The sequence below is a fragment of the Antedon mediterranea genome, chromosome 8 (assembly GCF_964355755.1).
Source record: "Antedon mediterranea chromosome 8, ecAntMedi1.1, whole genome shotgun sequence".
Classification (NCBI taxonomy): Eukaryota; Metazoa; Echinodermata; class Crinoidea; order Comatulida; family Antedonidae; genus Antedon; species Antedon mediterranea.
The window spans coordinates 26,098,661-26,126,380 of NC_092677.1; the positions used below are offsets into that span (position 1 = coordinate 26,098,661).

Here is a 27,720-nt window from a genome sequence, read left to right on the forward strand (position 1 = left end):
ATACTTAAATTGTCTGTCAGACAATGGTTTTTGGTTTAAATTAACCGTTTCTTTTTTTTCTTTTTTATAAGTTAATAATTATTTATATTTTTTTTTTACAGAAGTGAATAACTTGATTAAAACTTCAAAATGGCCTATTTAAAGTCTGATTTAATTAATCTTCATTTTTCATGTTTTTAGACAATACATCTTTAAATTTGTCTTGAATGTGACCACAAACAAGTATGCCATAGTAGGAAATATAATGCGACTCGTGTGAATAGACGAAAGAGTGAATAATGGAGGAATGAATGTTTTGTACGGATGAATAGAACACTGAAGTGTCGGTATAAGCACCTCCGATACACATGATACCTCAAATGCCTACATACACGAGGTAATTAGATAGTTAATTAATATGAGTGAAGAAGTATCAATTTTGAGAGTAATCAAAATATATGATAGTGTCCATGAGGGATTTGCCAATTTGCGTGCTTAAATTGAATAATGTTGTGAATTTAATTATTTATTAGTATGTCGTGAAAGCCCATAGACGTTAATTTATTTTTAAACGGTTTCCTCGCGAATGAAATCTGTCTGTAATCCTATCCTGTATCGGATAGATTTCAATTCTACACGTACATGTTTGAACCTCTCTGCATCACTGTGTATACTGTTTGAAATGTGCGGGTTTCTTCGAATAAAATTTGAAATTTAAGTTTGACGTAGCGCAACGAGTTGACCAATTACAAGCGACTTCAGATGATGTATTGCGTCGTGATTGGTCAAACTACTTGAGTGGCGTTTACGTCATTTCCAAATGAAAACCAATCAACTAGCCTACTTGAAAAATAACACACGGAAATATCACGCTGATATTTTTGAGTGAATTTTTCGAGAAATAACTTTAAAAAAAATTTTATACGAAGAGTGAGCTGGTCATTTACGCGTGTCGCTTTCGAAGGCAATGGATATAAAGCGTTATTAGAATCGAAGGTAATAAATAAAGTATTGTATACGTACACGAACAGTACCCAAAGTAGGACGTCCTCTTGGTAATTGACACCTGATGCTTTTGATATCAAATTTGGCACGCACATAACAATATATAATTTGTAAGAAGCTAAAAATAATCAACAACAACTGTGACATTTTATTTCAAATTCTGCCAGTTGTTTAAAAGCAAGGGAATAGAATTGATTGAAACGTGCATTATTATGCATGATTGTCTCATGAAAACAAAACATGTTTGTTTAAAAAAGTCACTTTCTGTTTAAAAAAAACTGTGTTGAGGGAAAGCCTATTGCTAAAAAGTGCCGGTTAGTAATAAACTATCTGTTCGGCTCTTGGCATTTTAGTAGCAGCATGGTTTTAATAACAATTCTAATCATCCCAGAGCAGACTATTAACAACAAATGGAAATAATTGCCTGCTGCTTTAACACTCGCACACGTGACCACAGTTCCCGCGCGTATAACGCACCGGCGCCTACAACAAGTTTACAATCTCTCTTACGCTTGATTTCCACTAGGACGTAAGCCGGAACGCAAGCGAATTGACCAATTACAAACGGCAGTTCAGAATATAATCCATCGCTTTTAAGCTTGGTTCCGGCCCCCCACTATCGACGCAACGCAAGGACGTAACGCAACGTAAGCGAGTCGACCAATCGATGCGATGGATTATTCGAACAGTCGCTTGTGATTGGTCAACTCGCTTGCGTTGCGTCTACGTCTTTGCGTTGCGTAGCTAGTGGGAACCACGCTTTATTAGTCAATTCGCTTAAGCTTGGTTCCCACTAGGACGCAACGCAAGGACGTAACGCCGACTGTGATTTGACCAATCACAAGTGATGGATTATTCGAACATTGGCTTGTCATTGGTCAACTGCGTTGCGTCCAAGCTGTTTTTTTTAACGATTTCTGTTTCTGAGACGCAACACAAGACGTATGACAACATAAGTTTAGATTATTCAAACTTTCGTTTGTCATTGGTCAATTCGCTTACGTTGCGTTTACGTCCTTGCGTTACGTTCTAGTGGGAACCAAGCTTAAACAATCACAAGCAACAGTTCGAATAAGCTTGTGATTAGTCAAATCGTTACGTTCTTGTGTTGCGTCTCCAGTGGGAACAAAGCTTTAACCTGCTGCCTACTGTAGTGGATAATGTTGCGTATTGAGCAATTGAATACAATCAATGACAACGTATATTGTAATAATTTGCTTCGATCCGAGTTCACAATTGTATCATAAGCAAATTAGTCCAGATTCTATGTATAGGCCTAGACTTACGTCAGATGTAACCATATTCATAATGAACCATTGTACTTTATTTCCGTCATGTTCAGCTTTCGGTCGTTGCTAGCCTTCTGTAGGCTAGTAAAATCGATGCGCATGTTCTTTCATTCTATCCATCATATCGCCACGTTTATCCTTTCTTTTATTCATCCTCTCACTATTCATTCAGTTCATCTACTTGTTTACATACTTTATCATGTATTTAACCGCGGTATCATTACGTCATTGTGTAGGTTTGTTATGATGAGACTTTTATTAATGATTTAATAACGGTCAGGTTAATATACGAAACTATGCAGAATAACAACACTAAATGGGTTAAAAATGTGATGAATTAATCACGTGACGCGCGATGTGAACTAGCAAAGCCAAAGTAACGATTGTATTAAAGGCGTACAGAATTGTGACGTCAGAACTTGGCAATTCCTGGATCTTAAAGTACTGTACAAACAAAAAAATCAACAGAAATGCGTAAATTACTAATTGTAACAAGTTATAAATTAGTACTGAAGGTGAAAGTCGATCACCAAACCCACCCCCTGACCCTAAAATATACACCCTGGCAAGAGTTGTGCTAACGGTGGTGCGTGCGTGAACAAGAATATATACCGCCATTTTGTTTTCAAAGCATTACAAATTATTAATAATATAATACCAAACATCATGAAATATGCATTAGTTATAACATCTTCCGGTCACGCTTTACATGAAACTCGATTCCAAACTTAATACGTCTGATTTATAGTTTCGAACGAAAGAAATAATATATAAACTTAACTTAATATTGCACTTAAGAGTATAAACAGGGAGTTGCAATTACAACTCCCTGGTGTATAAATACGCTGTATATATTTTCTCCCCCCGCCCACCCCACAGACGTTATTATTAATACTAATAAATTTACTAGTTTTTTAAATATACCCCTTAAACCTTGCTGCTGAACCAATTGGAGTCGCCGAAATTACACACCTGACATTCAGCAACCAATCCCTACTCTCCAATTAGCAGTTTTATTTGTGATTGTAAATAGTTCAAATGATGTAACTTTTCCAAGGATTTGGACCAAACACTTCCTAAACCATTACACCACCACTGGCTGATATGTGCGCAGTCTTTCATTCGTATATAATAATGAAAATGTGAACCATATTGATAAAATAAATTTAAGTCTAAACTTTTTTTGTGCCGGATTTAGTTTCAGCAATTATTGATCCTCTGTTGTTATTCTTCTATTATCTCATCACTAGTTGATATTATTATAGTAATTCTGTAAAATGTGATAGTCGTATGATATTCGAAGCAGCGATCTCGTGATAAATCATCTTTTGTAACAATCAGTAATAAATGTAAAATAATATTTATGTATTCACACTAGAGATATTGGAAGGCTCATAAATGATCATCGTAGTTACAATTATTATCTATGTATGATGACTGTCCTTCTAGATGATTCGCTTCACCGTTCAACGGTTGAAGCTCCTCGTGTAGGCCCAATGACTCCATTGACTGTCGAGTTTTCTTGCAAACTTGAACCGATTCTAGGGCTTTAGAAGCCTCTGCAGCTGCGGCTAATTCTTGCTTTAGATGGGGGTTGCCTAGCCTCATACTCTTGTCTCTGAGTATTTCCAGTTGCATATACAGTCGTCGTAATTCGACCTAAAAAATATATTATATGCTTATCATTATTGGCCATTATACGTCATAGCAATCATTATCATCGTCGTCGTCGTTGTCATCGTCGTTGTCATACTTTTCGTCGTTGTCATCGTCGTTTTCATCGTCGTTGTCACATCACATTTTTTTTCTTCACGTAAAGTTTAATAGTGTAGACAGAGCTTTAGTCAACGTATCTTTAAGATACCGTACTATTTTTGATAGCGAGAATGAACTATTGTATCTTGATTGCACTGCATATCCATTTTATTGAGTAGAGTTTTACAGCTAATAAAGTGTATATATCTTTCTATAGGAGAATATATTGGATTATTCAACAAAATGAATCTACTGTATCGAACTACTTTCCTTCTCCCCATTTAATCAAAACAAACTTTTTAACTTCACGTGGCGTACACACTCGGAATCTAGGGCACGCACAGTATCTTCATCTCGATGAAACTAGTTCAATGTTCAGTGTCTTGGTCATAATGTCATAATTTTATTTACTCTCGAGCTTAGGTCGTATTATTCTAATATACTGTATACCGTTATTGCTTGCTAAACAAAAGCGTGTCATGCATACATGTGCATTGTTTGTAAATGAGGCCTGGATTTCAAGAAACACAAACTCCGCACATGCGTGGTATGTAGCATTAGCAATATATAAATGTGCGCGTCGAAGCTGCGCACTGTAAACAAGATTGTTAAATTTGCGGTAAAAAGCTGGCAGTTTTTAGTTGCGCGCTAACGCGACTCTACTCAAATTTGAGCACGCGACTGCAGCCATGTATATGGCCTTGTTTGCTGTTAAGGTTATTTTTGAAAATTTAAGATGTACAACTATAGGCCTAAACACTGTAAATCGAATTACAGTTAACTGAAACAATTTATACAGCAATAACAGACTGTAAATTTTACAGTAAAACATTGGAAAAAATACTGCTAGCTTTTTATCGTAAATTTAACAATTTGTTTTCTCCTTGCAGTCAAGAATATCTAAAGGCATCTGGTGCAATAGTCTGTGGCATCACAATGTGAACATTTAAAAAAAATCAAATATCTTGAATTGCTGTAACAGATATACAGCACAGGGGTGGCGCCAGGATCTTCCCGACGCGGGGGCTACATTCCCCGACGAGGGGGGCTATGCGAGCGAAGCGAGCATCACTAGGCTGGGGGCCAGGGGGCCGCCAAGGGCCCCCGGTGGGGGTCCAGGGGGCGAAGTCCCCGGAAGCAACGCGTTCTAGCGTCATTTGAGGACATTTGAATCAGATTTAGGGTAGCCATTTTTTCCATTTTTTATAACGCATAAATAAAATACTGCGTGCAAAAAAACGATGCGCGATGACTGTTTTAATCCATATTTTTCAATTTAAAAAATAAAAGTTCAAAGAAAATTTAGAAAAATAGAGTTGGAGGTCCCGGAAATTGGACTTATTATACTTCAAAACATGAAACAAAATATATAAGTCCCTATCAAGGTTGTGACTGAGCTAAGAAATGTTTGAAAAATAGAGATGTTACGTCCCGGAAAATGCACTTCTTGTACTTCGAAATATGACCAGCTTTATTGTTGGGGCTGAACTAAGAAACTGTTTAAAACTACAGCTGCAGGTCTTCAAAAAATTGCATTTTATACTTCGGAAACATCAGGCCTAGAGGCTTAAAAAACGCAAGCGTAGACATTTTTCAGTCGGGGAAATAAGTTTATTCCTCCCAAGTGTATGCGTGCGTACCATCTGGACTTCCGAGTGGTGAGAAATTCATGACATACAGGACATTGAAAATGTAATAACTTAGCTATAATAAGATGTTGGCTAAGCGAAAATGGCATGTTTTTTTGTTTAGTAATGGATGAAAAATTTATTTTAGGTGCCCCACGGTACAGAATGTTACTTGTAAATTAAAAAAATTGGTGAACATACGAACAATTAACATAATTCGTTTTTGCTGTAGTGTTACGTGTAGCGTACGTCGACGCGCAGTACACGACGTAACCGTCAGTAAACTTCGCCTGGAAAATAACTACAGTACACATTTTGGTCCCTGGATGGAACATGATATCACGCGTCTCGACCCAACGTTGAACGATTCGTACAAAGGGATACCGCCAGACAAGTGCGAACCTAGCTATTGTTTAGTAGTAAGTTAGATCGCTGGCAATAATGAATGCATATAAAGTGCATAATATCACTCTGACGTACTCTCACGGTCAATGAAACGTCGCGGTTTTCTAGGCGCTGAAGCTAGCTACGAAGTGAACGCGAACGCTTTTTACTGTATATTATATTCCCCGACAAAAAGTACCCGTGTTCCCTTCGGTAAACTTCGCCTGGAAAATAACTACATTACACATTTTGGTCCCTGGATGGAACTTGATATCACGCGTGTCGACCCAACGTTGAACGATTCGTACAAAGGGATACCGCCAGACAAGTGCGAACCTAGCTAATGTTTAGTAGTAAGTTAGATCGCTGGCAATAAATGAATGCATAAAAGTGCATAATAGCCCTCTGACGTACTCTCACGGTCAATGGAACGTCGTGGTTTTCTAGGCGCTGAAGCTATATGAAGTGAACGCGAACGTTTTTTACTGTATATTATATTCCCCGACAAAAAGTACCCGTGTTCCCCGACGGGGGGGGGGGGGGGGGGGTATTGGCTAGGCTCCCCGACGAGGGGGCTAGAGCCCCCGTAGCCCCCCCGCTGGCGCCACCACTGATACAGCAGTAGGCCCTACATAGCAAACAACTTTTACAAATTTACTGATTTTTGTAAAACAGCTGTTTGATGTAATTGTTTACATTAAAAAAACTGTACATTTAACAGTTTTTTACAGTGCACTAACGATCTGGTTTCATTAATCATTATACTGTATCAATGTCTTAAGCTCTGTCTACACTATCAAATTTAATGTGACGACAATATATATATATATATATATATATATATAGGTATTTATTCATATGGATATGATGATGTCATATCACTACCATGTTTAAGCATATCACTACCATATTTAGGTATATCTCACTTTGTTTTTGTCAAACTAGTTTGATAGTGTAGATAGAGCTTTATGGCACTTACCTGTATATCAGACTTCTCCATCTTATCAGTTTTTATGGCAGGGGCGACCGATGATGGATATCCAAGTGGCGGCCGCGACCACGACGCGTCGCCAACGCTCGACCTGTGGTGACTTATCTGTGTCATCGTAGTCTTAAACTTTGTATCAATGACATCTCCTTTTCCTTTATAAACCATATATATCTGTATATGATAAATAGTAGACAAATAATTGATGACGTCGTATAATCGAGATTATAGAGCCAGGGAAAACTAAATGCAACGATGCCATTTTAAACTACAGCAGCACGCAATTCCTATTCTCAAACTCCTCTCTCTCATTAATGTCAAACGCATTTTGTATATAATTTGAGAAGAATACATTATGTGATATAGTTATATAAGCTATAACAATGTTGACATTACGTTAAAGAAACTAATGTAATATAATCAATATATCATGCGTTAGATAATAAATAAGGTTAGATAGTGGAATTTATCATATAAAGCTTGAACGCATGATATGATGTGATCATTAATTGTGAAAATAATGCTAAACGTGTTTCGCTGTTATAGCTAAATACAGAAGAGAAGTTAAGCATAGAAGAAAAATGGACGTTTTAACGTCTGCATACAAAGACACTTAGATTATCACGAAAGATAAAAAAAACTATACTCAGATTTAAAAGCTTAAATGTTGAGCTTTCATCACAAAGATTTAACGTACAGTGTATGTCATAATATTTTTTTATAATAGTCTGATGCGAGCTAAAAATCTTGCATCAAACATATAATAGCAACATAATGAGATATTCAATGCACTGATTGCGTACCATATCACACTATTGTCAGTTTTTCTAAGAGTTTAATCCGGTCTCAACCTGGCGTACCATACTCTAATGCTCGTATATATACAATATGGCCTAAAGCGTGGTTCCCACTAGAACGCAACGCAGCGACGTATTGACGTAAAGTGCTGTATTGCGTAATCACAAGTAGGAACCGACGACGCAATAGTGCTGTAAACAATGCAGGTTTGATTTCACTCAGGCGGGAAAGAAACAATTATTGTAAGGGCATTTTCTTACGTTGCGTAGATTGCGTTACATTGCGTCGCTAGTGGGAACCAAGCTTTATAAAAATATGAGTTTATCTCGCACCTCAAACAACACCCAACAGCGCGTGCGTTTAAGCGTGGTTCCCACTAGAATGCAACGCAACGACGTATTGACGCAAAGTGATGCATTGCGTAATCACAAGTGGGAGCCGACGACGCCACAGTGCTGCAAAAATCGGTTTGATTTCACGAAGGCGGGTGCAAACACAATTATTTGAAGGGCATTTTCTTACGTTTCGTCGGTTGCGTTGCGTCGCTAGTGGGAACCAAGCTTTAACACTGCAGTAAATACAAACAGAATGAAATACATAAACATAGACAAACACAAAGAAAACAGAGTAAATGTAACGTACCTTACTACCAAATAAAAGAACTAGAACCACTGTGGTTGTCAACTGGGTATGTGCAAAATCTATAACGTGCATCAGATCAGGATTGGCAAGATCATGAAGGAAAAACCTAAAACAGATTTGAAACAAAAGACATCAGTATCCATTGTAAGACAAGCATGGTTATTATATACCAAGGCAATCTAATCAGGATGAGGAATTTCGGAGATCAAATGGGTTTATCTATGGCTGCGATATGATCAGTTCCACGCTTCTTAACAGACACTTCGCGCCGCGGAGAATATGTAAATATACAGTACTGTTGGTATTCGTCGCAGCCAGACATAAGATCAAAAGACTGTTACAAGTTCCTATCTTGGTAAGGCGAGCTCTTTCTTTCTTTTTCTTTCATTTATTTGGCATCTCAATAAATAACATTAAAAATACATCAATAATATATAAAATCACCTTAAATATTAATATACATGTACATCAAAAAAGCAAATAAAAATGGCGGGATTAATGAAGTCTGACGATGCACGGGAAAACACATAAAGTCGTTTAAAGTAAAACAACTTAATTCCAATGTGGTCCCTAAAAAGATAGTAATTATAATTTATAACTCAATGTTCTGTTGTTAGAATACACGGTTCTCGCATGGTTGTATAAAGTAGGCCTACACAATTTTGATACTCACGGTAGGCCATTTATAATTTTAAAGGAGATTTTTAAATTATGTGGTATAAACATAGATTAAATGCAGAGCGGCTAGGTACTTCTCGTGGCAAAAAGTAATCTTGTAGATAGAATAGGGTTTACAGCTCATTCGTGTTTTAAACCCCGGTGTATTACTGCACATGTTTCGTTGATTGGTGTGAGAGTAAAATTTGTCTGAGGGTAGGCCCAGATTGTAGTCTGGGTTCTAAGTTTTTACTTACGGTAATATTTAGTAAAAATATAACTATTCTGGTACATATGGCGTTTCATACGTATATTACTTGAGCTTTCAGACAAACATCGAAAAGCCCAGAAATAACTACAGATATTGGACAAGTCTAGGTATATAGTGACCTGGAGGAGAAGTCATCATAATCATCTTTACTATTAGCGAAATATAATTGTTTAATTTTTATATCATGCAGATTAAAACGTTTCTCAAAACGCAACGATAGTTTTTAAATGTCAAAAATGACATGTAGGCCAATTAATCATATTTGAATTATCGTAATTAACAATGACGTCACCGCGTAACATGCTTTACAAACATTATAAGTCTTTTCAATTTGTGTTTAGATGTTTCCAATTAGGATAACAACAAGATACTTTGAAACCTAAAACACTAATTAAATTTAATTCACGAATTTTGTAACGTTATTTATAACTGATTATTTTCAGCTGCCGTTACAGAATGTCTTTTAATATGAAACCATTGTATTATTAATCTGTGACATTATACAAAAATAATAAATCAATCAAATCGTCTAATTTATTTATATACAAAATATTTAAACTGTAGTTTTAGTAAAACGTGACTGCGCCAGGTGAATGTGTGACGTCATTGGTATATTAAAGATCGGCAATTCAATTTAAGAAGTATTGTTTTTGTTATAGCGTGTTAAATCGTTCGCATCCATCAGAATCATCAAGCGCGCCTTATTATGAGTCTTGTAGTGTTTTTGATCAGAAGAGGTCTGTTCAGCAGACACATAATTCGAACCCAGGCTCTATAGAATGTAATAATAATACACCACCAGGCCTTGTAGGCCTATTACATGAAGTAACTTTTGATAGGAATTGAATACAACTACAATACTCCTATTATACAATGTGTCAAGCGTTACTACAACCAATTAAAAAATCCGAACCCAGGCTCTATGTAACAATACACTAGCATTGTAGGCCTATTACATGAAGTAACTTTTGATAGGAATTGAATACAACTACAATACTCCTATTATACAATGTGTCAAGCGTTACTACAACCAATTAAAAAATCCGAACCCAGGCTCTATGTAACAATACACTACCATTGTAGGCCTATTACATGAAGTAACTTTTGATAGGAATTGAATACAACTACAATACTCCTATTATACAATGTGTCAAGCGTTACTGCAACCAATTAAAAAATCCGCGATAAAGATATCACAACGCCAATTTCTCTGCCGATAAAGCGTGGTTGACACTAGAACGCGACGCAAAGTGCTGTATTGCGTAATCACAAGTGGGAACCGACGACGCAACAGTGCTGCAAACATCGCAGGTTTGATTTCACGCAGGCGGGGGCAAACACAATTATTAGAAGGGCATTTGCTTACGTCGCGTAGGTTGCGTTACGCTGCGTATTTAGTGGGAACCAAGCTGAAGCATGTACAGGCTCATATTCATCCTGTTATTATTATATTATTATATTTTCCATTTATAGCAGTAGCGTAACGGCTATGAGCGCTCACTGGTTAATTAACCCAGGGGCCCCGGAGCTTATGGGGTGTCCAGAGGAAAAACAGGCATTCAATATGTTGAAAAGGCTAAACACGTCCGAGGCCTCCATGCCACTTAGGGTTCCTAAACTAGGGGCCTGAGGGGCATCACGCCACTGATCTATAGTCTGCCACGATCAAATTAATAATAATGACACTTACAATGCTATTCCAGAAAACACTGATAATAACGTTTCGTTGTATATTGCCCAACTTATGAAACGACTTTCATTGAATTCAGATGGCGCCTTCCTCACGTTGTAGCACAAACGTACACCCCAGAGCAGAAACAGCAACTCGACTATAAAAATGAAAAACGAGAAACATAAAAATGAATTATTGAATCATATAACGCAGGCAACTGTCATTAAAATTGTGTTATTTATTCGTGTGTTATTTTTTTAGATAAGAATTATAATTATGTCCATTACAGCGAGTGCAGTTTTGATATGATGCTAAATGCTTTTTCCTATATGTCACGCGAGACCAGCTTAGTTTATGTAGACGGCTGCCCGATAATAGTGACTGTAAAGCGTGATTTCCACTAGGACGCAACGCAAGGACATATAACGCAACGCAAAGTGATTTGACCAATCTCAAGCGATGGATTATTCCAACAGTCGCGTGTGATTGGTCAACTCGCTTGCGTTGCGTCTGTTACGTCCTTGTGTTGCGTCGCTAGTGGGAACCAAGCGGGGGATAATGAGATGACAGAGGGGACAATGATGGTGACAGAGGGGATAGTGTGATGACAGAGGGGATAGTGTGATGACCGAGGGGATAATTTGAGGACAGAGTGATCAACTTGACATAATATTTACCAAGTGTTCCTGCATGATCCCACCAATCATTAGAACACTGTATTGACTTCACCCCTGTCATTGACTGTACTGTTATGACTGTTGGCGGTGATATTGCCGTCCTTGCTACCAGATAACCTAGGAATACAATCTGTATGATACACAGCCTCTTTATTAAATCAGCGTCCGTGATGCGAACACGAAGGGCAGACTGCACTTTGAATACCACTGCAATCCTGTAACGAAAATAATTTAAAGCTCTGTCTACACTATCAAACTAGTGTGATGTGCCCAAATATGACATTGATATGCCTTAATAATGGTAGTGATATGACATCATCATTTCCATATGGGCACATCACATTTTTTTGTCACATTAAGTTTGATAGTGTAGACAGAGCTGAAGGTTTAGCGCAAATCGGTTGCGTGACGCATGATGGGAATGCTTTGAGAGCAAACGTCACGACGCGTACGTACAGGATTTGTTTTGTTTGCTCCTAAACCCTTCCCATTATGCAATGAAGTTCCTCGGGAAATCAAGCTATTTTCAATAAACCTCATTGCCATGTTTCCGGTCTAATCATAAATTATGATAGTTAAAGACTATAACATCTCCAAACAACAGGCTTCGGAGAAAACACGTAAAATTACGCGCACCGTAACAAACTAAACTAAGTTTGCGTCGTAGTGTGAAATACTATACATTTGTTGATTTTCGACGACCTATAAAAGCATATTGACTTCTTGTGCGCATGCGTGTGAGTTTGTGTGGAAATTTTTTATGCACGGTCGTCATCAAGAACTCAAACGTAAGTCCCGTCGTCTTAAATCGAAAGCTCCCTATTCGCACCGCAAAATGAATTACTAGTGTATACCGCGTCTTCGTGCAAGATCGTCATGTATATTTCTATAAATCAAAAATAGGCCTACATCATACATGCTTAAAAGCTCTCATTCTGTTCTGCACTTAAAAATAATGTAACTCTAAGTATCAACTCTATATAGTTTATACTTTAATGGATTTTAGAAATTCTTCAATTTAAATTTAAATACTTGCACACCGGTGCATGCAACACCACATCAGCGGAAGTGAAAACGACAGCTTAACGAATCAGTCTTGCGTAGCAAAAGCGTTAGTTTTCACTACTACTATATAGATTCCAGTACAGTACTGTACTACTAAAGCTTGGTTCCCACTAACGACGCAACGTAATGCAATATACGCCGCGCAACGTAAGAAGATGCCTTTCCAATAATTGTGTTTGCCTGCGTGAAATTAAACCTGCTATGTTTGCCGCACTGTCGTTGCGTCGTCGGTTCCCACTTATGATTACGCAATACATCACTTTGCGTCAATATATGTCGTTGCGTTGCGGATTAGGCCTTCTACCACGGGGACGTACCAACCGGCAGCCAGCAGTGCAGCGCCTAACAGATCAGCACAAGGAGACGATACCCTATTCTTTTCGAATAGTGAACCAAGTTCTTTAACATGCACTGTGCAAACTGGAACAACAACGGCTTTACGTCCCATCCGAAGGAGGAGACAATGAGAGAGTAAAGCATCTTGTGATAGGTTTGTAAGTCATAGTCCAGATTTTAGACGGCAATTCGACTTAATATTGATTTCTAAAAAATACGAACATTTTGGCACACATGGCGTGTTATACGTATATAGAGCTTTAGAATATACTGTACGTATAGTTTATTAGAATCGTTTCATACTGGGATCAAAAAGTAATATAAACTAATATGACTGATGTGATGTAAGCGTGTATTCAACAACATTAAAAATGTTGATATAAAGTTTGCGGTACACCACGTATATTAGTTTCTCGACGTTTAGATCAATATGCTTTGATTGTCCTCAGGAGTGAGAATGGCATCAAATGGTAAAAATGGCATCAAATGGCGCCCCATACCTACCTCCATGTTTTAAGAAGTAGCGCCCCATACGAAGTGGCAAAGCCAGCCACTTGAAACCACTTCTGTAGAATGCATTTTGTAGTTGTAAGCTCACTATACCCAGCTAGAACCTGTTATTATTATTACGACAACAAAATGAACATAATTCAATTCAATTTATTTGGTCAAACGTTACAAAATAAATTACAGGAAAGATGAATTGCTAATATTTAAGTACAATAGATACCTTTGTGCTTGAATTATTATTATTCTGTGACGTAAGAGTGTTTTAAAATCAGGTCACGTAATGTAGCTTGATGAAGTGTTTGGTTTACATGGCAATTGGTTTGTACACCGTGTTCACATTTAACAAATGTAGACATATTCAAATAATGGATTGATTGATTGAAAGAATGATTGATGAATTTATCGTTCAGACTGAATTACTTTAATTATTGTGTTCTACTTTAGGCCTATATCCATTTTTCTTGATTTAAAATCCTTACTATATAAATAACTATTCGACTTAAAGCTCTGTCTACACTATCAAACTAGCTTTACCAAAATAGTGTAATGTGCATAAATATTATGGTAGTGATATACCCAAATATGGTAGTGATATACCCAAATATGGTAGTGATATACCCAAATATGGTAGTGATATACCCAAATATGGTAGTGATATACCCAAATATGGTAGTGATATACCCATGTATGATAAATGGCATTTTTTTTGTCACATAAATTTTGATAGTGTAGACAGAGCTTTAAGCTTGATTCACTCAGGACCAATTACAACCGAGAGTTTGAATGACCCACTCTTAGTATTTTTGTAGATATGTGTTTTTAAATTACACTATTGTGCGGTAATTATTTCAGTGAATAATTGATATTAATCAAAACTTACCCGACAATATAACAGCAACGAACCAAATAGAATAATTCGTAATAGCATGGGGCTGGCTGCTTTTACAACCTGAAAAAAATTAGACAAATCATCTGTATACATTCTTTAATGTAACAGACTGAAATCCACTCTTTTGGAGTGAATGGTCACTCTATTGAGGAGTGTGCCACATCTCTTTTTAGAGTAAATAGTGAAGAAAATTCACTCTAAAAATTGTGTTTCTTATTCCAACTACTGTTTCTTTTAAACTATCTTAAAGATGTTTTGTCCCTAAAAACATGAAAATGAAGAATAATTAAATCAGACTTTGAATAGGTTATTTTGTAGTTTTAATAAAGTTAATCACTTTCATAGGAGAAAAAAATGTTTTCACAACATAATAAATGGTTAAATTCAACCAAAAATCCACTGGCTGTCAGCTAATTTGTGCTTTAAATTACAGTTTTTTCAGGTAAATAAATTTTGTTTTGATCCAATTTTTGGTCAAAGTGGATAACTATTATGTTATATATTAAAATGGCATAATCAACAAAAACAATATTTTACAATTATTTTTCAGGGACAACATCTTTAAATGTGAATTTAAAATCTTTAAATGTGAATTTTAAAATCTAAAATCTTACCTTTATGTTCCTGTAGGCTAGTGTAAAATAAAACAGAGCGGCAAGTCCAACGATAGCCATACAGTCGACCGCTAATAACACGTTTCTTAGGACCCAATTGTATACAAATATACAAGATTGACCATTTGTGCACTCATCACATCCGTCTCCGCATGGTAGACATATTAAATCCTTGTAATTATTATCAACTCGTATCATATATTTACGAAATTCTTCTTCCATCTCTGAGCCGTTGTAAAGACGTTCTTCCGCCGTCTCGTTCGGGAAGTAATATCCTTTTTTGCAGATACAGACATAAGAGCCTCTACGGAATCCTTTCCCAGAAACAAATTTACACTGCAAAATAACGTAACACATATTGAGGACTCTTAAAACACGTATTCATCTTCATGCATGTCAGAGGTTAGCCCCATGCATGTCAGAAGTCAGCCTCTCCATGAGTGTCAGAGTTCAGCCCCCTAGCGTGTCAGAAGTTATCCCTATGCGTGTCAGAAGTCACCTCCCCCCCCCCCATGCGTGTCAGAGGTCATTCCCCATGCGTGTCAGAAGTCATCCCCATGCGGTCAGAGGTTAGCCTTCCCAGGCGTGTCAGAGGTCATCGCTCATGCGTGTCAGAGGTCATCCCCATGCATGTTAGAGGTCATCCCCCATGCGTGTCAGAACTCAGCCTCATGGTCCACAATCCCCTACCACCTCGTTCATCAAACAGCACACGGGCTAGCTACAGTAATTTCAATATATTGAAGTATAGTCCTATAAAGATTTTTTTTTCATTCGTAGCAGCTTCAACAGTTTAAATATATTAACCGACATTAATAATAACAGAACTGACCGCCAAAAAGATAAATGAACTGCAAGGTAACTCGCAATCTCTGTGTTTATCGATTAATCCATTTCCAACGTAATAACTTTGACTATTAATACTAGTATAATAATGTAAGTGTACAAATGCGCAGATTAACATACTTCTTAAATTAATTCTAATGCGACATTAAATCCTCATTGGATTTAACCATCGATTGTTAACTGGTTACATCATTACTAACTCTGACCTCCTGCCACACGTCTGTTCCAAAGAGTGTATCGATAATTTCGAAAGCAGGTGTTATTCATTACGATTTGATTTGATGTCGTAAATATACACATGTATTTTGATTTCCTAAGCACGTTTTCTTTCGAAAGTGAAGCAGTAGTTTAGCCACGCCGTAAATAAGCGCACGTATTCTGACCACCTACAAGACGTCTTTTCCAGAAAGAGTTTAGAAATATTTTGGTTAAGGTTTTGCCAGTTCGTTACGATTTGTAGACCAGCCGTAAATATACGCACGACCTCCTACAACACATCTTTTCCAGAGAGTATAGCAATATTTTTGTTAGAAGGTGTCACCATTTCGTTACGATTTGTAGACCAGCCATAAATATACGCACGACCTCCTACAACACATCTTTTCCAGAGAGTATAGCAATATTTTTGTTAGGAGATGTCGCCATTTCGTTACGATTTGTAGACCAGCCGTAAATATACGCACGACCTTCTACAACACATCTTTTCCAGAGAGTATAGCAATATTTTTGTTAGGAGATGTCGCCATTTCGTTACAATTTGTAGACCAGCCGTAAATATACGCACGACATCCTACAACACATCTTTTCCAGAGAGTAGCAATATTTTGTTAGGAGGTGGTGTCGCCATTTCGCTATGATTTGTAGAACACGCTGTAAATATACGCATCATGTACTCAGCTCTGAACCAACCTTCGGAATTCCTTCAACCAGAACGGCTGTAGTATTTTCATATTCTTATATATATATATATATAATTGATTATCGCTAACAATCGATTATATTAGTTACTCACAGTTTGTGTTTCTCGGTGGCATTTATCTGAACCAGCAAACACGTTGTCCACTTCTTCTTCTGTGGCGTTTTCACTCACTGGACATTGGTCAATATCGATGTCCCGTAAATCAATATCTATCCCACTTGTTCCTCTTTATTGAAAAAAAAAAAAAAAAAATCTAAATAAATTAAAAATTAGAAAATTAAATGAAAGAAAAAAAATGTAAATGTAAACCAACAGCAAAAATTACTTTTATCATGAAAAGACCGTGCGCGTCAAAAGCTTGTTTCCATGGACACAAAGTAAGGGTGTACGACGCACAACGCAAGTTGACCAATGACAAGCGACAGGTTAGTAGGCCTTGTGCAACCGCCCATGGTTGTCTCTGGCAAATATACAGACAATGCATGCATCGGTATGCTCCCGCCTATTATATTCAAATATACGAAAGAATTATAAATAAATTCCTTCATGTTTTAAAAACGCAGTAGAATAAAAATACGGTTTGAAGATATAATGACTTATATACCTCAGAGACATGATTTGTTGAATTTAACAGTTGTCTTTTTAAAGTGAAATCATTATATTTGTTCGTTTTTTTCTGCGGCGTTGAATACATTTATTAAACTACAAAATGGCCTAATCAAAGTTCGATTTTTTTTGTTCATCTTTATTTTTCATGTCTTTTAGGACAATAAATCTTTAATTCCAAAATAAATGAATGTGTATCTACTGCGTACGCCTTGACATTTCTATCGTTTCTTAATGTTTAAAATAATGACTATAAAATACATTCTGATGGATTCTTCGTATATACTTACTTAATTTACGTAGACGTATCAAATTTCCAATATCGGAAAGTTTCCCGTTTCAATTTAAATACACGAAAACGTGCTCATAATATTGAATCTTTACTACGCTAATCGCTCTGACGATTTCACAATTTATAGTATTTATTGTAACTTTGATTAATGCATTTCTTGTCTACTTGCCATTTACTAATAACAAAGATTATTATTTTTTAAAGACATTTGAATACGACAGCTATCTGGGCGCTGATTGACTTGTACGCATGCGCATACTGTTTGTATGCTTTATATTTGTCGCGACCCGGATGAAAACAACCCTCTCGTATTAAATGTATTGTAAAACCACGGTATGCTGCTTATGGCGTAGTCTGGGTTCCATATTTTGGCACATATGGCGTTTCATACGTATACTACTTCAGCTTTTAAAAACCCAGACAAAAATCAAACGTCGACTGGTAAACTAACATAAAAAAGACAATAATTAAATACAGACTTGAGGCAAGTCTACTTATTGCAGCGTAAGGCATCATTTTGCAGCTTTTCGAATTTTATAATTATTCGTAGTGTTATTCGTTACGTTTTTGCGCATGCGCAGTATTTGTTGCTCATTAAGCTTGATCCCCACTCCAGGGCATAGACGCAGCTTGAAAAATCCATCGCTTGTGATTGGTCAAATTACTTATTACGTTGCGCTTACGTTCGAACCAAACTTTAGGATACGAACTTCAAGGAACTTAACGCTCTGTCTACACTATCAAATGTTATGTGACAAAAGAAATGTGATGTGTCCATATATGGACATATGTAATATCACTACCATATTTGAGATATTACTACCGTATTTGGGTACATCACACTTTTTTTGTCAAACTAGTTTAGTAAAACTTACTTAAAGTAATATGTACCGTTGTCAGTCATTCCAAGGAACGGTATTGTATACGTCATCATCCAGATGTAGCCTCCACCGCAGTCGAAGTATGGTGGACTCCAATGGCCGTCTTCATAATTCACCATAATGTACTCGTCAAAGTACGTTTCTTGGTGTTCTGTGGCGTTCAGACGAAGAGCAAACTCAACTAAAATACAATGAATAGCATTGTGAGACGCCTTGTAGATGTTAAGCTCTGTCTACACTATCAAACTAGTTAGATAAAAAAAGTGTGATATGCCCAAATATGGTAGTGGTATACCAAATATGGTAGTGATATTCCCAAATTATAGTAGTGATATGACATCATCATGTTCTTTAATGGGCACATCACATTTTTTTGTCACATAAAGTTTGATAGTGTAGACAGAGCTTTACACACAGTAAAAGTCCATAGGTTTCAAATACATCTGCACAGCAAACTTAACCGAATGTTTGTCTGAAGTTTCCTAGTTTAGATTTTTACAAACTTCGTTTTTCTGCCGAGGTTTGTCACAAAAGCAAACATTTGTGGTGGTAAACAATAAAGAGAAAAAACAAAAAGTTTTCTAAAGTTTGTTTGTGCAAATAGTAGGCCTACAAACTGCAGAATATACTATAGTTACACCCTTTTTGCCAAAAGTTTGCTGAGGATTATGAAGCCTCTCAAGTCTGTACATGAGTATGGTACGCGGAAGAAGAGTGATTTTCGTATTCCTCTAAAAAGAACAAATATAGGACAGAGAAGTATTGCCTATGGCAAATATTTTGAACCGTTTACCTGAAAACATAAAATCGGAAAATTTAAAAAGGAAATACAACAACTATTAATAAATAAATACTCATTCATGTAGAGTTCACTTTTGTTACTTTTACTTTTATTTCTATTTGTACTTTTATTGTTTTATTTGCTAATTAGATATCTGTATTATAGGGTAATGCGTTTAAGAGCTTCGGCTCATTGCATACCCGTTTTGTATCAAATACGTTTTCCGTTCATTATGATTTAATGATTAAACTTATAGAAATATTCTTGTAAAAAAAATACTGTATATATATATATATATTCTGTTGATACAAATAAATGGTACGTATAAGTACCGCGAATGATGATGATGAAATCAAACGCGAATGCCAATATTACAAACGCGAATGCCAATATTACAAACGCGTCTGCCAATATTACAAACGCGTCTGCTAATAATTTCAAACGCGTCTGCCAATATTACAAACAAGTCTGCCAATATTACAAACGCTCTGCCAATATTACAAACAAGTCTGCTAATGTTACAAACGCGTCTGCCAATATTACAAACGCGTCTGCCAATATTACAAACGCGTTATGACTATTACTACATTACGTTATTAAGTATCGTATCTTTTTACATACATTTACGAATGAAATTTAATTCCATTATTTACATTCAAACATTAACGCACCATAAATTGATTAGCAATTTCCATCAAGGAATGGAATTACGATTTTCTAATATATACATTTTTAATTTCCTGTCGCCTCTATTTTCAAGTCATAATGAAATAGTAGGCTATCTGATGATTTCTCAAAGAATTGCACATTATTCGTAAAGTAATACTGTAATACGAAATTTAATCATCTTTGCAGGGATTCTGAGAATGATTATTAATTAAGGCAATTGGTATTTACAGTAAATGTATTATGTCAACATGTAGGCCTAAGGTCACACAAAGAAAAAGTAGGCCTATGTGACCAGTGTCGTCAATGCATATCAAGTGAATCACAGTAACCATCGGCTGGGGTGGGAGGAGGTGGGTGGTCGGCAGGGGTTTTGAAGTGTCATCTGGGTGTTTTCTCTAATAACACAAGCTAGTGTTATCAACTTGTGCACGCGCTCATCATCATTCGTGACTGACGAAAAGTTTTTATTTAATTGATAAAAAACTAAATATCATTCTCAGAAAGTTCCTTACTTTAAGCTAGATAAACATTGTTATTCTAGATAAATTGCTTTGACGACAAATGTCTTGAGGCGACAAATATCCCTACGCGAGGAAAATGGCTTGAGGAGGCAAGCAATAGGCCTACGCAAACAATCTGTAACATATTCCACCTGCCACTAAAGTAGTGACTTTTATTTATTGATACTTTTCATACACATCACATTATTGTTTGCCTTTCATGCTAATAATTTCCTTTTTAAAATGCAGTTTTCTCTGTGTATATAGTCGCTGGAAATGTGCTGCGACGTTCGGGACATTTGTTATATCTGTCGACAATAATGAACTGTGTTGTCAAAAACAGGAAAAAACAAATTGTAAAAAGTGATGAATGTTTGAAAAATAGAAAAACGTTAAAAAGGAATGATGAATTGAACAAAAATGACATTTTTTTTAAAGCTAGTATTGTCGTTTCACGAGTGGAATGGTCAACCAGTCGGATATTGTAAAGATTAAGGGCAGTCTTACGAAAAATGAGTAATGGGGAATATAGTGAAGTTTAAACTCTTCTTGTCCTGTATTCACCTGCTGTAGGCCGGTAGAGGCTGGTAGGCCTACATAATGAATGTAGCCTTTTCGGATGAAGCATGACAGAAGTTGACTTGATTACAATATCAAATATCACTAATAGCGATATCAATTTCATAAATTTACATACACATCAAATATAATCGACTTATTAGATTGATTTAGAATAAGAAAAAGTAGTACACGTCAGGAGTTATGATACTGCTTAAATATGGGGCGCCGTGCCGTAATTATGTATGTTCCATACGGCTCCCCGTACTATATAATAAAACGTTAAAGGATATTTCTCGGGTTTAAAGATCGTTCCTCATCTATATGACGTCACGTGAGTTGATCAGCCATTACTTGCGGCGCGCTTACGTTCAATTGGTAACCATGCTTTATACTACTATGTTTAATTTTAAAAATATATAGTTTCATGAAAACATTTTTTTTGTGTGTGAATATGCCATTTTAAAATCACACTTTAACTAAAAACTTTTACAAAAAGTCCATTCATTTCAAGCAAAAAAAAAAACAAACAGATATTTGGTGTTTGGTTACTTTAACCGTTATTTTATCTTTTTATAAATGAAACCATTATGATTTTATTTTTTTTTTTTACCGAAGTGAATAAGTTTTAAAAATTTGAAACTGCAAACTAAGTCTGACCTTTTTCATTCAACAATAAAAAAAAAAATTATTATAATGTTATAATATTTAACAATAGAAATTCTAAACCATATAAATTTACTTTAATAACTCTTCTTCAAGAATTTTCTAATAAAACCAATCGATTATTATTTCCGGAATGATATATATATATATATTTTTTTAATTTTTTATTAATATAGTACTGTAATCGCATTTCAGACTGTAATTTAGCTGTTTTGATAACACAATAACACAGAATAGTGACAATGTATTATGTAGTATATTAAAACTCTTAGTTCATAGATGAACGCCGCAAAAGTTACACGCACAAAATGCTCTTAGGTCAGCTATCTTACGCGGAAGCTGTACACGTACATCAAAGCTGCGTTAACGCACCTGTATGTACTAACAATTCTGCGTTATAAAATATCTTCGTAATAAAAAATAAATTATGCACAATAAAACCACAAAGAGACACTTAATAGTGATATGAAACACGCTCGTACAAACATTAATAATCATTGTGTTTTTACACGCGCGCGTACAAACATTGATAATCATATTTTACACGCGCGCGTAAAACATTGATAATCATGTTTTTAGACGCGCGCTACAAACATAGATAATCATGTTTTACACGCGCGCGTACAAACTGTAATGTAGTGATATAGATTTATAATTGAAAAATCAACCTTAGTATCACATTTCGATTGGGTACACGAATTTGCCCCAGAAAGGTCCAGTGAAGAGATTGTCCAGATGTTTTAATGTCCATTAGTCCATAATTAAACCCAAAAGAAGAGTTAATTTGACCTTATGACCGTTCACATCATAAAACTACTAGATATTGACAGTTTTAAGCAGAGATTCGACAGAGCCAATTCATCATTGTAACCCCCCCCTCCCCCCAGATAAAATCAATCACTTCCATCCAAACGTACCTGGACAGACTTAGGACCAATCATTAAGCTCACAGACGATGTAATGACATATGCTAATGAACAGAAGGCGGTATACACGTCATAGACACTTCTTCGAAGAAGATTCATTTTTATTCATTTATTCATTTATTTATTTATTGCACTTTACAAATATATAAATATAAAGTGGAGGAGCCTAAAAGAAAGCAAAGCTTGTGGTGAATAGGCTCCTCAAAACAAAACAAAAAAAAAATAAAATAAAATAACACAATTAGAAACTAAAAAAACAAACAATTTAACTAATATCTTTTCTTTAACACATAAGTTAAACATGTTTAAAACTAAAAAAACAAGTAAAAAAAAAGATTATATAAATTTTCTTCGAAAACACACCTCACAGACACTTCTTGGAGCACACACCTTACCGACACTTCCTCAGAAGCACATCTACAGCCACACCTCACTTCCAGCATCACTTACCTTGGTCCTGTTTCTTCATAATTATATCGTATTGTGTATTATAACGTATTATTGAATAAACAACTGTGATATTAAATCAACCAAGCGAGTAGAGTCTTTAATACAGTAAAACCTCCACACATTATTACAAAATATTAATAATCATTATATGGTACACGCGCGCGTAAAAAAATTGATAATCATTATGTTTTACACGCGCGCGTAAAAACATTGATAATCATTATATTTTTACACGCGCGCGTACAAACTTTGATAATCAGTTTATTTTTACACGCGCGCGTACAAACATTTACAATGTATGAAATCAGTGACAATATTGATCTTATTAAAGGATGTTCATGTAACGAGATTTGTAATCCTATATAGATTTGAAGAACAAAAACAGAATACAATTGTTTTAAAAAGAATCACCGTATGGCGTATGCATTGATGTAAATAAATAAGAACATAATATTATCTCATACTATAATTGAAATTGAAATGAAACGCCGTTAGGTTTTTTTCTTTTTTTGCAACTTTCAGCAGCTTTTGTTTAATATTGTAAACATTATTATAATAATCGTAAGTATCAGTTGCTGGTATCATCTTTGACATGCGCAGAGACGATCTTAAAGATGTATTGTCCCCTAAAAACATGAAAAATGAAGATTAATTAAATCAGACTTTGAATAGGTTATTTTGTAGTTTTAATAAAGTTAATCACTTCCGTAGAAAAAAAACCGAAAAAAATGATCTTTTCACTTATTAAATAACATAATAAATGGTTAAATTCAACCAAAAATCTATTGGCTGGCAGCCAATTTGACCATTTTTGCATTAAATTCCAGTTTTTTCAGGTAAATATTTTTTTTCCCCATTCAATTTTTGGTCGAAGTCAATAACTATTATGTGACATTAAAATGGTATATTAAAAAAAAAAAATGTAAAATTATTTGTCAGGAGGACAATACATCTTTAAGTATCCATTGTTGTGTCACCTTTGACATGCGCAGACGATCATAACTATCTATCGCATTATAGAAAAGTGGAAGATGTAAATCCTTTTTTTTTTGTTTGAAAAGAAGATAATTCGACATCACACTGTAACAACATTTTAACCTTGAATATGCAGTAATGTGCGAACTGTAATTAATTCCACGATACCTTTGTGAAATTGACAATCAATAGAAGCTAATAGGTGCAGTAAACCTGAAACAAATTTTCAACAAAAGGCATTTTCCCTCAGGTTAAAAAGAATCTGTTTTACATGAGTCTCAAATGAGAGATCTGGGTGATTTTTGAATACCACTGCACACTGGTCGCTCTAATTGAAGATCCATGCTAAAAAAAATGGGATGAAACGACCATCAACAAACCATGGAGTTATAATCTATTTTTATACCTCCATGAACAAACAAACAAGCATCAAGATGATGAGACGGGACCTTCATCTTCCTCAACCTAAACTAACTAAAATGAAACTTAACATTCGCTATAGTGGTTCTAAACTATTCAATAATCTACCTCCCGAAATTTCATCATCGTCTTCTAGCAAAATGTTCTCTTTTAAACTTAAAGAATATCTTATTTCAAATTATAACTAATTGTTTTCTCTATTTTGTAATATTTTTTTTAACTTTAGAAACTTTTTCGAAATTGCTTCCTTTTCTGTTGGTGTGTGTGTGTGTGTCTGTTGATCTTTTTGTGTATGTGTAGTTATATGTTTACATTTATATATACAAGTATATAATCTTCTTACATGGCTTCCCAACATACAAGTTGCAATTGGATTTTTGTTTCCAATTGATCGATACTTTCTTGGGTTTTTTTGCCTCTTTCATTTTGTATATAACTGAATCATCTTTTTATACAATATGATTTACTGTATTATATCTCTAAAAAAAAAAAATATTTATTTATAAAATATCAGAAATTATAATGTTTTTTTACTCAAATATGAAAGAAAGAAATAAATGTTTATTTGAATTTGAATTTGAAAAAATGAGGAAGAGGCCTTCGTGATGAATATTGACTAATTGATATTCGTTCGCGACAGACGTCTGCAATCATTATCATACAACATCTCAAGTATGAATAAATCGTTAGCTAGTCCTACTGTGTATTTTGCCTTTTGCGCGGGAAAATCCCAATAACGTTTGCGCGTGGCAGGCAATAATAAATAGCTACAGGAATGTGTTTTCGTCAGCCTATAATGGAATCTACAGCCTGTAAAAATAGTGTTTAGATCTTAAACATGTATTTTGTTTTGCTTTTTCCACACGTTTAATCTTATACATGTTTATATATGAACATGTTTAGGTTCTAAATACATTCTAAACATGTAGTAGTCTGTAGGCCTATTCAACTCAATACATCATCAGTGTTGATTGTTAAACATGTGGAGCAATATAAAGACACGTTTAGTTTTAAATGTGTTTAATTTGCCATGTGTGGAGCTCATGTGTGAAGCTTTTTCCCGCCACAGTAAATTATATGCACGCAACGCTAAACACGTACCTAAACATGTTGACTGAACATAATAGTGACATGTTGACTGAACATATTAGTGACATGTTGACTGCTAATCGAGTGAAGGAAAACAACATGTAGATATAAACACGTTTAGGTTTTAAAAACGCTAAACATGTAACTCGTGTTTAAAAGCTAAACGTGTGGAAAAAGTGGGTATACAAAATAGGTGTTTAAGATCTAAACATTTTTGACAGTGCATGAGGCATGCCAGGCAATGATGAATGATATTTCTGTTAGGCATACAAACTATGCCTAAAACAACATGAGCAATAACCAACAAGATAGCGTGCAAATAAACAATGGTTATGTATATTTTATTAACTAAGGATTACCATTGTGAGCGGATGTTTTAATAATGAACGCGTCACAGCCACTTAATTACTTTACTTTTATACACCTTCTGTCTACTAATGGTTGAGCGAATTAATATGTATTACAAAAAGTACACTAACATCGTTTAGCATTCATATACGTGTATGCTTCGTGGCAATACTAACTTACTTATTTCTCTACATTCTTAAGAAAAAGAAGCGATATTAACATTTATATCTAAAACGTTTTCTAAAGCTTGGTTCCCACTAGAACGTAACGCAAGGACGTAAACGCAACGCAAGCGTTTTAACCAATGACAAGCGAAGTTATAGACAGTTAGCAATCACAAGCGAATAAGCCATCGCTTGTGATTGGTCAATTCACTTGCGTTGCGTTACGTCCTTGTGTTGCGTCGCTAGTGGGAACCACGCTTTACCAGCAATACACGCGTCTCTACGGTAATATACTCAAAATTCTTAGTTCTCTCAATAGCCGTAAGGCTGTTTGATCTCAATCCTGAACCGTACGTACATTCAGTGGCAATCAGCGGCGTAACAGCTATGAGCGCTCACTGGCTAAGCCCAGGGGCCCCGGAGCTTATGGAGGCCCCTAAAGCTTGGTTCCCACTAGAACGTAACGCAAGGACGTAAACGCAACGCAAGCGTTTTAACCAATGACAAGCGAAGTTATAGACAGTTAGCAATCACAAGCGAATAAGCCATCGCTTGTGATTAGTCAATTCACTTGCGTTGCGTTTACGTCCTTGCGTTACGTTCTAGTGGGAACCAAGCTTTAAAATTGGTTCCCACTAGCGTCGCAACGTAACGCAATCTACTCAACGTAAAGCGTGGTTCCCACTAGCGACACAACGTAAGATAATGCCCTTCCCATAATTGTGTTTGCCCCCGCCTGCGTAAAATCAAATCTACGATATGTGCAGCACTGTTGCGTCGTCGGTTCCCACTTGTGATTATGCAATAGAGCTCCTTGCGTCAATACGTCGTTGCGTTCTGTCCTAGTGGGAACCACGCTTTAGCAAATGCCTTTCTTCCCAATAATCATTACGTTTTCCCCCGCCTGCGTGAAATCAAATCTACGATGTCTGCAGCACCATTGCGTCGTCGGTTCCCACTGTCGATACGTCGCGGCGTTGCGTTCTAATGGGAAACACGCTTAAGCAGTACCCAGAGGAAAAAACAAGCATTAAAATATTTAGAAAACGGCTAAAAACGCATAAGGCCTCCAGCGTTGGAGGGCGGCGGCCACTTCAGGCTTCTGCGTTACGTCACTGGTGGCAATTACCCCGACCCCTAGTGCAAAATGAAAGGAATGAATCTAGTGTCTTTTAATCTGTTTTATTTTAGATTGATTGACAAGAGGGTGTGACTAGGGCCCGCGCTCCGACAATTATGGTAATTTGTTGGAGCTGACGACAATACATACTTTACGGTTTTAATTTGAAATGTTACACACTATCGTGTTTGACCCCGCAAGCAGAGCTAACAGTTTCAACGCGTTTTTGTTTAGTAATTGGTAAATAAAATCGCTGTTGGAAATTGAAGAAAAATTCTATAGCCTTATATGTATTATAATAATAATAGGAATCTGTAATTTGATTGTAGCCCCGTGTGGTGTGATGTGATT

The 27,720-nt window shown here is 35.9% G+C and overlaps 1 protein-coding gene across 1 annotated transcript in view; it reads right to left on the reverse strand.

Moving 5' to 3' along the window:
* Positions 1 to 799: 799 nt before the first annotated feature.
* LOC140056257 (probable G-protein coupled receptor CG31760) overlaps positions 800 to 27,720 on the reverse strand; it is a 37,883-nt gene continuing 10,962 nt past the window's right edge. Inside the window, exons 2-11 of the mRNA XM_072101565.1 lie at positions 18,698 to 18,884; positions 17,018 to 17,150; positions 15,160 to 15,495; positions 14,537 to 14,605; positions 13,651 to 13,760; positions 11,746 to 11,960; positions 11,087 to 11,225; positions 8,469 to 8,574; positions 7,020 to 7,202; positions 800 to 3,932 (exon numbers count right to left, since the gene is read on the reverse strand). Of these exons, the coding sequence (XP_071957666.1) occupies positions 3,666 to 3,932; positions 7,020 to 7,202; positions 8,469 to 8,574; positions 11,087 to 11,225; positions 11,746 to 11,960; positions 13,651 to 13,760; positions 14,537 to 14,605; positions 15,160 to 15,495; positions 17,018 to 17,150; positions 18,698 to 18,884 (1,745 nt within the window). The 3' untranslated portion in view covers positions 800 to 3,665. The remainder of the gene's footprint in view (positions 3,933 to 7,019; positions 7,203 to 8,468; positions 8,575 to 11,086; positions 11,226 to 11,745; positions 11,961 to 13,650; positions 13,761 to 14,536; positions 14,606 to 15,159; positions 15,496 to 17,017; positions 17,151 to 18,697; positions 18,885 to 27,720) is intronic.